Below are 12106 nucleotides of genomic sequence, written 5' to 3'. Positions count from 1 at the left end.
GTTATAGGGGGACTGGGAGGCCAGCCGAGCGGTCCATTCACCTCTTTGCTGCTGGCAGTGTCGTCCCTGCCTGCCCCCTGCCTGCCTACCTCCTCCCGGGGAAGCTTTTTGTCGTTGTCTCCCTCGATCCTGACACGGACAACGCCCGACTTGTCCACAATCTCTTGAATGACTTTGCCGTTCTTGCCGATGACTTTGCCTGCACATTAAAAATGTTAATGTCGTGATAATATCAAGAGTGTATATGTGTAGTAGTGATAAGGTGTATGTGAAGTGGGATGTTGTCACCAACAAAATTAGCTCCCTCTGGAATGTGGCTCACTCACCTACAAGGTTCCTGGGTACCTGAAAGTAGTCTTCTGTGAACTCAAGATACTCCCTAGCCTGTTTTACTGCCTCTGGGGACTGTAACAAAAGACACACAGACCAAATTACACTTCATCTTGCCATATATTGGGACAAGAAGTGACATAGCGAGGACATGCAATGGGACACAAGCGCATTAAGCAGCGTACCTCTCCGTAGATCCTGAATGTGCAGCTTTCCTCCTCCAACTCGATAGCTGTGACACCAGGGACCTTCCGTGCCTGCTGGATGTTGGCACCATGGGAGCCGATGGCTAGGCCCATCAGGTCCTCCCTGACCCTCACCTCCTCCTGGTATGCTGACGCTAGCTGCTTACTTGTCTGGGAAGGGAAACGCGTAGGTGGTTTGTGTGCAATTGTGTTAACTAAGCCAAAATGGTTGGCTAGGGCTTCTAATGTGTTTGTGACAAATACCCACTCGTACAGGCAAAATGAAATGTGCATTTGACAGGATGTGTTCATGTCTATACAAAAAGAGTATGTTTACCTCCAAATGTTTGGTGGCTTCTTCGTTGCGGGACATTAGCATAAGCTTGGTACGGATGCTGCGGAAATGCATGTCGCTCAGAAGAGTCGCACGCTTTACTGTGGTTTCATTTGTAGACTGGGGATGACCAAAAAGAGAAAAGTTACAACTGATCAACATTTGTTTTGTCAGTGTGTGTGTGAATATAAGCATATTAAAAAGGTTTCTCTACTACCGAAAAGGTTGTAAAAAATGTGGGTTCAGACTTATGTCATTGTATTTGTTTTGTCTAAATAAGAACACCTGAGAGAGGGAGGACAAGGAGCCAAGATGTGGGGCATGAGCTGGATTCACATCTAAACTTTAAAGGTTTTACGTGAGATTTACTACAGCTCCTTTGTATCGTTTCCTCATCTGTGGATATGTATCAAGTCCATTCACTTGTTGGTGAGTTAAGACCCAGCTAAAGTGTGTATTCTGTAGTACTAACCAGCACAATGAGTTCTTGTGTTTGGGCACTGTAGAAGATGCAGTTGGCTCCGATAGCTTTCCTGAACTCTTTGTGAATGTTGTCATTTTCACAGCTGTTGATAAGAAAACAATCCACAGTCAGCCTTGTGATTAATAACTGGACATTCAGAAAACGGTGTATTGACATGTAGAAGCATCTATTCAAATCCCCAAGAAAATCAGTTTATCATTAACTTTTTTTACTGCGATTTCTCTGGCACTGCTCAATGTCCAGGTCTTAAGATGCTGCAATGCTGACGTTATTTTAAAAAAATCTATCTTCAGGATATAATTTTTACAGTGTAGGGACACTCACATGTCCCTGAGGTCTTCTGGGACAGCGATGGGGACCTTGTGGAAGGAGTTTCGAGAAGAAGGGCTGTTTGGATTGAGGGGCCTGATGCGCTCTGCTGTGACAATCTCGTTGTATGTGGCATCACATGCCGCGTATTCAATCACGTAGAACTGAAAACAGCACAAGAGATACAGATTTTTAATGATGTAGCCAAAAATGTCAGACACGTGAAGGTTTGACAGCTTGGATAACCGATGTGAATTTAAAAAAACAAACATGCTGAGCTATATACAGAGCAGAACACCTTTGTTCAATCCAGTTACAAATTCTGAATCCGCTGTCAAATAAAAAGTTAACTGATCTCAAATTGTAAAAAGTATACTTTATATCAAAAGTACATTAAATCTATTGTACTTTTAGCTACACTAAATTTCTTTCCCAGTTTAATCATTTCAATGATGGAACAAAGCGTGTAACAGAGTGAGATGTAGAGAGAGATTTAAAAAAGGACGAGAAAGAAAAAGGGGAACCATAGGAGAGAGTGAGGCAGTGAGATGAACACGGCACACTCCATGCTCAAAAGGACAGAATAAAAGCCATCAGTCAATGCTAGACATTCCTGCAGGCTCTTATCAGAAGACTCCGAATAACAGCACTACACCAGCAGCAACGCTCCTGGCACAGGAGCACTACAACGCTGTCCTTTCCATATCACACTGACCCACTATTTAAGCCACAACTCGTCCGGGTGACCAAGAGCCCACTCTGGTTCTTTGTTATTTAAAACCTTAAAAAAAACACGTCAAAATAAGCCAACCGGGCCAGTTAGACCAAGCCTGGAGCAAATCCATTTTGTCACAAGAAGTCAGTGGGAAGAAAAAGCACAGGGTGTATGGGAAATATGATTTGAAGGTACAGTGTCGGACCACATCAGGACATACTGGCTCTTTGAGCTCATTACACAGCAGTGCTTATCTTCCTACAGGCCGCCTGTAATCACTCTACATACAGCAGTACTAAAGCTCAATTAACAGTTACTGGCAGTATCACAAAACACTGATGTGAAAGTAAAAGCTAAGAGCTGCTTCGCCTCTATTAATAATTTTTACAACAGTAAGATACAGAGGAAGCTAGCCCAGCTGGATCTTATCATTGACTCAAGATATCGCCTTCTTTACAATATTAGCCCTGTTCAAGTAAATAGCTCCAGGAATTTTAATGCCCAAGGAACTAAAACTCAGAAACTAACAATGTCTTTTTTAGCAAATTAGACCAGATTGACTGTGGTTTATGACAAGACAACTAAACAGTATGCTCTTCTGTGCAATTAACAGTTGTGTGACTACGTTGTTTAAACTAATGGGACACATGCAGAGGTTAAAAGGAGCTTAAAAAAAATAAAAAAGACAAACACGTCTCCAAAGTAAAACGTTCGGTTTTTGTGTGCATCAGCGAAAACATTTGTTAACAAAGTTAGCTTTTTCTATGTTTTACCAATTGTTTATCTCAGTTAAGAAAAGATAAAAAAAAAATTGATAATGTTCCTTGGTTCTTGGAACAACTTACCTCTCCCTTCATCATTCTGACCCGGGCCAGCCACCAGCCACATGGCTCCTGTTCGTTGGCCCTTGAATAAACCTGTAAGGAGAGTGATTGACAGTTGAGCCAGAGACAAAAAAAACTACAACTATTACACCCGTTAAATGTGCTTCAAGCATTTTGTAATGGAAAGCAAGATGTGATGACAGGGAACATGGCCGTGGCTGCAAAAAGCAGACAGGATGCATGCTGTACAACTAACTACACTGTGTGTGATATGGAGAAAATATATAAGATGTTGGACATTCTTATCTGCTGCCCAAAAGCACTAATAAATACATACAAATCCAGATTTAAAACAGCTCATAAGCAGCCATATACTACTAGACATTTTACAGTAAGAAGTCAATACTAGCCAATAATGATTCTTCTGGTGAAGTAAAAAGACACCGAGGCCTTGAGATTTGATGTTAGCCAAAGGTCAGTTGGATGAGTGGAGTCAGAGAGAGAAAGCGGTAGGCCTTACCTCCACCTCCTCCCCTTCACCAATTTCCTTGTGGTAGTCGGCTGGAGGAGGCAACCGCACGTCGCTGAAGGGCAACTGTCTCTCTGGCTGCCAGCTATGGCAAGAAAACACAGAAACAATACACAAACACTCATCAGCTTAACAACTGTAGGTAACAAAATGCAATGCTGTTAGTGGTATAGTTCAAGCAGTCTAGCGAAAGCCCTGTTCACCCTCATGTCATATTGGGATTGTGTTGACCTAAGTGTATTATTCTCAGTTCTGTGCAGCACATTAACAGACATAATGAAAATTAAAATGGGTCATTCATGAGTTTAATAAGGAAGTTTGTGGAACTGTGTCTGGACAGTGAGTGACTATGTCCATTGTATGATGTCCTTTTACATGAGACAAGAACTATATAAAAATAATTTAGATTTAACAAAAGTATAAGTGTCACTTAAGACCAAAAAAAGTCTCATTCATTCACTATCTTATACAACCAGCTACTTCAACAACTCCATGTGCCCAGAGAAAGTAAAAGGACAAGGGGGGGGGGGGGACATACTGCCACCCCTCCAACCATGCATACCTTGGGCCACTATTTTTAGGGGCACCCTGCTCCACACTATGAGTTGAGTAGATAAAGCGGGACCTGGGGGATGGGCGGGCGGTGCAAAGGGACAGTAGGTGGGACTAGGCGTATAGGAAAGCATGCTATCAGGATGGCGAGGGCAGGAGGGATCAGAGCAGGAGGTAAAAAAAACAGAGAGACATGTATGGGCAGCTGCGTGCCAAGCACAGGTGCTGAAGGGGACAATTTTTGAGCGCCTGGGTAAAGCACCAGCCGTAAGCAGTCGTAGTACCTCTCAATTACTACAATTCAAGCATCATTTACCCATGTATGGTCTATTTATCATAAAGTAGACATACAGGAGAGGTTCATAGAAATGGGAAACGTACTTGTTTTCAAAAACAATTGTGAGTGAGTCTTCATGGACATCTTTGATGTAACCCTAAAAGAAAAGCAGAGAGAGAGAGAGAAATTTATTCCCACGAATGCACAAGACAGACGGTGAGGAGAGGTGGGGTTGTGAACGTTTTATTTTGCATGTAAACAACACAGACAGCTGACTTGTAATCCATGCAAGACCAACACTGTGACTGTTGCTGAAAAATGGCATCCAGGGCTTTTTGGGAGCCAAGACATCACATCAGTGACACAATTCTCTGGCTGAGAATTCTGTGCTGATAACGTGACTATGAACACTGACTCCTCCTGACAGCACAGACAGCCTGGAAATCCCCCCCCACACACACACAGACAAACAGAATTAAAATACATTAGTTTCCTTGTTTATTTGAATTCTAGTTTTACAACCAGCATGTTCATGAGGGTACATATTAGGTATAGGGAAGGCAGGCGTTTGTTCAGCCTAGCCTATATGGACATATTATGTGATAGCCATGAGACAACTACTACGAGAGAGAGATCCTAGATACTATTCTATCCTCATCACGAACATTCATAAATCTCATCATGCCTTAAACCTTTGACCAACAACTCCTTACCACTAAGCAATGACAGGACAAGAGGAAAGTGGTGGGTGTGGCATGTCTCCCAGTGTGACACTACCGTATATGGGACAGAGAGGTCAGGCAGTTTCTGGCAACCATGCGTGGGGGTATGGATTCACCTGCTGGGAAGATGCTGCCTTTGCACTGCACGTGTTGGCTAGGGTTTCAGCCTGGATCATGGGGCAATGTATGTGTGTAGATGACAAATTGGGATTTTTACATTTTACACCTTTTTACATTCCTTAAGCATTCCACTGACTACAAGTCGGATAATCAATCACCACCTGCTGTTCTGAGACGGTCCTAATTAATGGTCAAAACATGCCTCTGTATCTAAATGAACAGTTGGCATCTGCCTCTTACACTGCAGGTTTCCAGTGGCACTAGAGCTGACTAGCGTCTCGAGAAGAAGCCAGGAATGAAAAAAGGTTTGACTGAAAAAAAGAAAAAACCCTCATCCTCCCATTTCTAAAAGTCCCATTAAGAGACAGCTGCATGAGCATGTTTTGTCAAATTGAGTATTGCTTCCTCAAAGTAGCCCCAGGTCAAAGGGCAGAGAAGCCCTCTTTCTACTATGACATGACTGGTGGGGGCAGCGTGGCACACAAGCAGCTTCGTAATGACGTCCCTTCTTCCTGCAAGACCATGTGGCGAGCAAGACCTTTAAGGTCACAGGAGGTTTGCAAACTTTCTCTCTCACAGAAATGGATTAGACGGGATAACTATCTTTTTCACACAAGAAGCTATTGTGTTTAGAGATACTCATTTGATTGGCCCGCTTATGATAACGTAAATGTGCAAAAATTGAGATCTTTATTGATGCAGATTATCCAGCCAAAAGAAAAAAACTCATGTGGAGAATGACTCACAATTGACATAATACAAAAAAAGTTTAAATCTTCATTAAGGATTGGAACGGCTTTCCTGGTATGTGCTTTCTACTGCAACAGATGCAGACTTTACACAAGACAAAGTGCAAGGTGTTGTAATGCCCTGACAGGTTCATAAATAGGATTCTGATTAATAGATAGAAAAAAAAAAAAAATTAACTCACACTGACACTAAGATGAATGAAGTGCATTCAAAAAGCAAAATCATTTTACCGCATGTCCCAATTACATTTCCCATGTCCCAAGTTTTTGACCATCAAGGAAAAACACATGACATTTAGAATGCCCTTTACACAGTTAAGAGAAAGAAAGAAAGTAAAAATGATTTATAAAGCGCTTTTCACAGAAATACATTGTAAGAAATAAAGTGTTTTACAGGGGCAGAACGTGTCCAACTCATCCACAAAGTGAGAGCTGTGTGAGATACTAGACGTAATAGAGAGGAAGAGTGGAAGTGTTCATTCATGCCAGAGTCAAACTGTCACCCTGTAAAACAGAACGACAGGTGAAGCACCATGAGGAGAGTAAATATAGGCTCATCTCTAAACTGCCATGTGGTCGCTTGACCATCAGAACACCCAAAGACAGACTAGAAGAGCACATGGAGGAATTCAACTAAAAGCAATACAAAAAGAATGGTCACAAAGGTTAGGATTTAGATTCCATTAAATCCCAAATGATATCAAAAGCTACAATGTTCACCAAGACAGAAACCGAATGACTGATATTTTATTGAAAAATAAACGCATTTATTTAAATTTGAAGTCACGGAGTTGCCATCTTAATTTGATGTTTCAAAACAAGCTATGACACAGAAGCAAGAAATCCTTCATGTCATGTGTCTGTGTATGAAGCAGAAATGAAACAGAAACTGTGACTGTATTTCTTCCTTGTCAGAGCAGTACACATATGACCAGATGTTCATCAGTGTTGCTAAAACGTGGGTTAGGGGACAAAACAAAGGAATTACCGGTGTGTGAGCTTTACTGTAGCATCTCAATGCATATAAGCAGGAATTGCACTCCAGCTGTCTGATTAGCATCTCGCTTTGGTATTAATTGCCTGAATTTAACATTTCAAGACAAAGCAATATGCTCTGAGAAACACTGTACGCCACTTCAAATTATAGGAATCTGGTTTCAATGGTATGGCCTGTATTCATATTGACATTTGGTAAAAACGACCAAATATAGGCCATAGCTAGTGATGACAAGTGTGCCTAGCTCAACAGCTAGCTGGAGCTAGCTACTCACCCCACAATGGCCAACCCTAATGGGACGCAAACCATCCCTTTTAGCAAGAACTGGACCTATGCTAACAATAATCAAATAGTTAATGTCTGGCTATGGCTGTGTCCAGGAGAATGAAACAGTTATTCCTTAAACAAAACTTTTAACTGGGACAACTAGAAACTACGACTGTAACCAGGTTACCTTGTAGAAGGCCCCATTCGAGCCGCGAACTTCAACGGCCAGCCCGTCCATACCCGTTGTCGGTAGGTCCCCACAGCTGAGCTTGTCTGTAGCCGTTACGACTCCCGGCGAGTCCGGTAACGGTGGCACCCCCAGCTTCGCCGGCCCTTCGCCGCTATCCGGCCGCTTGTGGATTTCCAGTGTTTCGGGTGGAGGGAGAGGGGCAGAGGTGAAGGGGTTGGGGAGATGGGTGTGATGGTGCCAACTAATGCAACGCAGACGTTGTCTTTTCCAGCAGTAGCTATCGTTAGGTAGAACCAGCTAGTTGTCTGTTTTTGTGTGGATGTGGGAATTGGTGCCCGCGAGCTAAAAGGCACCGCCACGAGCAGTGGTTAAGTCCTGGCGTGCGCGAGAAGGAAAATCAAGCTAATGATGCTACGGCAGAAGGATGCTAGCTAATGGATAATTAGCTGGGAGGCTAGCTATCAACACCTTGATCCCGTCAGTTTTCAGGGATGCTAGCTGGCTAACATCTGATAGCCTGGCTGCGTTTGTTGGTAGGGCGTGTGGCGCAGTCGGTGCGTTGAATAATTTTACAGAAGTCGTCACCGGGGGTCGTTTCTTCAGTCTGTGGTGCAAAATTCAGCGGCGTTTCTATCCCAAAAAAAGCGTTTGAGATGCACTGCCGCCCGGCGACTTCTTACTCCAACTAACCGTGCCCACAAACACACGCCGATAGAGTGAATCAGAGTGGTACTGAATGACCTCGAACACCCCACCCCTCAATGACAAAAACCCGCCTATTAGGAAATACAGGATTATAATTGGTCACAACCCTCGGCAATCAACACTACCTTTCATTAATTGGTTTAGCAAATAAGGGCTGGTCCATAAACGTGACCAATACAATATGGATAGTTTCATCCTAACACAATCCATTGGTTTCACTCCGTGTCAATTATAATTTTATTTAAATTGACTGGCTCCCGAATCTCATTTTTCCCACTCATTGATGAGTGAGGACCACCAGCCTAAACAGCCTGACAGTGAAGTTACTCTATATATTATGAATCAAACCAAAGATACATCACGTGCAGACTGGAAAATGGAGAAAAAAAACACACACAGGCACACATTTAATTATTTTTAATGCTTATTGGCACAGCTTTTCTCACAAGAAAACTGTGACTCGCACCTTCTCACAGTAGAATAATGAGGGAAAAAGTATAAAACGATGTAGGGAAAGTTAATATGATTGCAAAGCACCAGAAATGCAGGATCAAGAAGACTAGGCAGAGAAGGGCTGTTGCAAGGAAACAGAGCTGTGAGAAGCAGCACACAGAAGAGGACAGGGGTCATTGGGGAATCACACACTGTACAGGAATACTCACAGTTGTGGAACCCCAGATTCAATATGGATATAGTGTGACAGCCTGCTCAATGATTGTTTTAGTGTTGAAATTGTCCATAACAAACAACTAAGCAAATACATTATTGACAATAGCAGGAAGGTGCAGTGTATTTGGATGCAGCACCAGACCCATCATGTACTTCTATTCTAATCAACTTCTAAAACTAAAAGTCATCATAATACTTATTTTAATTGTGAGCCCTAATTTTCTCCCTATCTCACTAGTTCCCTGCTGTAAGCTCCAGAGCAAAAAAGGTGAAACATATCTGGCACAGCAAAACAAAAATAAAATATCTAAAAGTTTATTGACCATTTATTAAGGAAAATGTCAATAATAACCTTATTTGTGTAGCACAATAGTTTAGAGGAAAGAGGAAACAGAAGCTCATGCAAATCAAAACATGGCATCAAACCAATGCACATGCCCGACAACAAGACTTATGCATATTTTTTCGCCTCTGCCTGGAAGTTCAACAAGTTTTAGTAAAGCAGATTATTTTATTGGCAACACCAATAGCAACAACTGCTGTTGCCAGGCAAGCTAATGGTCAGATGAGCCAAGGGCAAGAAAATATTATTTCTAAAAGGATGTTGAGAACAAGGAGAATGATGGCCAGCATCCAAACATGATGAGAGAGATGGGGAGAGAGAGAGAGAGAGAGAGAGAGAGAGATCCTCTCAATGCAGGAACCAAACATAAAAGACTAAAGGGTAGAATTCAGGGAGTATGTTTTTAACAGACTTGACAGATCAGGTTTTAGACTGATTTTAACTTTTCGTTTGAATTTCAATTAAAATCTAGTCAATAATTATCATTAATATCAATAAAGATTACATCGTTGTTAAACAACGGTAAAGTTCCTTAGAAATGTAATGTTACGTTTAGCCAGTGCGTGCTCTCGCGAGTGGACTGCAGTCTTCGCAGTTTCTCGTTGCGTCGACCACATGGCTCAGTTAGCCAATAGGAACGCTTCCTTCCGGCGCGCGCAACTCAATTCAGGAAGAACGTCGAGGAAAGTCTTTAGAACTCACACACAAAATTACACTAAACGTTCAGCTGAAAATGTCAGAGTCTACACATGTGTCCTCGCTTGGGAAGGGTGACAGTTTGCATTTTCAGGGTAAGAAAATAAGTCCACTAACTTTCTTGTGAACTTAATGCTAAATGTGAAAGTAGTCTGAATGTGTGAGAAGCTATGACGTTATTAGTAAATGCTACTAACGTTATAGCTTCTCTCACATGCTAGTTGAAGTTGGAGTGCTGTACTGTTGTGAATCTCCTGACAGTGATTTGGTTTGCCCATGCCCATTTACAATACGTTTTCTGTGTTTACTGTCTTCCCACCCAGTTCTCTCCTCCTTCCCTCTGTGTGACATTACAGAGGAGGATCTGACCCAGAACCCTCAGTTCTGTAAACTCCTGGCCAACCTGGCACAACATGTAGACCAAACTGGACTCATTGTCCCTCTGAAATCAGAGCTGGAAAAGGTATCAGTGGGCACAAAAACCTTCATTAATGTTACTTTCCACATTTGCTAACATGCAAGCTAATGCTTTAACGCAACTCAAGCGACACCAAACAGCTGTACGTTTGTTGAACTTGTAGTTATTTATGTCATTTCACTCTATGTACGGCAAACTGACCTCTACAGGTAACCAGTTAGTATTGCAATCACATAGATGGATCATCTCTTCCTTGATGGCCGAGTTCGCTAGGTTTTGTGTATCTGTGAGCACTTACAGATACTTTATTCCAGGCTGAGCAGAAGCTTCAGAGCCAGAGGCGTCACTGGCTGCGCTCCGTAAGTCTCCACAAAGGACTGCAGGAGATGATCCAGGACCACTGTATCAGGAAGCACCATGTCACCATACCCCCTGACCAAAACCTGGTACTTTGAACATACTTACATGCACATAGACCACAAATGCACAAACAACTGTCAGTAAATTGTGGTCATTAAAGTTGCACTAGGCAACTCACTTTGCATCCCCAAATTGCAGCTAAAGGTCACGGGTTAATACATCTGAATTTCAGTATCCAGAAATCTACCAAATTGTGTGTGTGTGTGTGTGTGTGTGTGTGTGTGTGTGTGTGTGTGTGTGTGTGTGTGTGTGTGTGTGTGTGTGTGTGTGTGTGTGTGTGTGTGTGTGTGTGTGTGTGTGTGTGTGTGTTTGTGTGTGTGCGCGCGCGCGCGCGCGTGTGTGTGTAGTTCTATGAGACGCTGGAGAAGTGTCTGCTGGTGGCTCAGTGTATCAGACAGCTGGATCCCAGTAGCACTACCAACCAGGACCAGCCCTCTGTTCTGGGTCTGGACTCCCAACAGTTGATGGACCTCATGCCATCAGAGAAGGTAAGTCATAAAAATACAGAATAGAAGAACATAAATTAAATGATGAACAGATGGATGATCCTACAGTAAAGAGTAGAGTTGTACCAAAGTAGACATTTATTTTACTCAGAAAAGAAAGTTGACTATTAGTAGAGAGATACTTCAGTAACAAATGTAGCTTGTTTACCAACCATGCAGTATTTATCTCCACCAGAATGTTCAAAGAATGAAACAGGCTCTTCCTAAAGAGCTGGAGAAGCATCTGAAGAAAAGCTGCTTTAGCCTCCTCTCTTACTATCAACCTGAATGGGGTACAGTAACTAGACACTGCATTATCTGCTCATACCATTAAATATTCTCATTCACTTCCACAACCTTAATATCACTTCATTGTTCTGCATTGATATGATAAGATATGATATGATATGGTTATATGATATGATGATATGATAACCAGAATGCTATCACGTAATCTCTTCTAGAGAATGAGAGTGAGGGTCTGAAGACCAGCAAGCTGTCTCATCTGGCAGCCCAGTTGGACAAAGAGAAAAAAAGAGCAGAGCGTCTGAAGGAGACCTGCCGGGAAAACACAGTCCTCATGCAAAGACAGGCTCAACTCTACCTCTCTGTAAGTGCTCTTTCAATTACATGTAGTTAGCTAAAATAAGCAAATATATTTCCTTTGTTTTTTGCTGATTATTGAACATTCACTAAGCATATATATACATGTGGTATATACACTCACCGGCCACTTTATTAGGTACCCCATGCTAGTAACGGGTTGGACCCCCTTTTGCCTTCAGA

At 42.3% G+C, this 12106-nt stretch overlaps 2 protein-coding genes across 3 annotated transcripts in view; one reads left to right on the top strand and one right to left on the bottom strand.

Annotated features, from left to right (window-relative positions):
- fxr2 (fragile X mental retardation, autosomal homolog 2) overlaps positions 1-8323 on the bottom strand; it is a 15273-nt gene extending 6950 nt beyond the window's left edge. The window contains exons 1-10 of one of the 2 annotated variants that reach the window (XM_034856742.1): positions 7582-8323; positions 4644-4696; positions 3702-3795; positions 3203-3274; positions 1658-1806; positions 1322-1415; positions 853-969; positions 516-686; positions 327-405; positions 42-199 (exon numbers count right to left, since the gene is read on the bottom strand). In XM_034856742.1, coding sequence (XP_034712633.1) covers positions 42-199; positions 327-405; positions 516-686; positions 853-969; positions 1322-1415; positions 1658-1806; positions 3203-3274; positions 3702-3795; positions 4644-4696; positions 7582-7632 — 1038 coding nt within the window. In that variant the 5' untranslated portion in view covers positions 7633-8323. The remainder of the gene's footprint in view (positions 1-41; positions 200-326; positions 406-515; positions 687-852; positions 970-1321; positions 1416-1657; positions 1807-3202; positions 3275-3701; positions 3796-4643; positions 4697-7581) is intronic. The other variant, XM_034856744.1, reaches the window with a different exon arrangement.
- Positions 8324-9947: 1624 nt separating this feature from the next.
- The window catches only part of haus4 (HAUS augmin-like complex, subunit 4), a 4799-nt gene continuing 2640 nt past the window's right edge, over positions 9948-12106 (top strand). Inside the window, exons 1-6 of the mRNA XM_034856821.1 lie at positions 9948-10092; positions 10321-10460; positions 10730-10861; positions 11183-11323; positions 11517-11613; positions 11785-11930. Of these exons, the coding sequence (XP_034712712.1) occupies positions 10035-10092; positions 10321-10460; positions 10730-10861; positions 11183-11323; positions 11517-11613; positions 11785-11930 (714 nt within the window). The 5' untranslated portion in view covers positions 9948-10034. The remainder of the gene's footprint in view (positions 10093-10320; positions 10461-10729; positions 10862-11182; positions 11324-11516; positions 11614-11784; positions 11931-12106) is intronic.

This window comes from Etheostoma cragini, chromosome 19 (assembly GCF_013103735.1).
Source record: "Etheostoma cragini isolate CJK2018 chromosome 19, CSU_Ecrag_1.0, whole genome shotgun sequence".
NCBI classification, from domain to species: Eukaryota; Metazoa; Chordata; class Actinopteri; order Perciformes; family Percidae; genus Etheostoma; species Etheostoma cragini.
The sequence above is the reverse complement of the archived record's forward strand: the minus strand, read 5'-3'. Positions and strand labels throughout refer to the sequence as shown.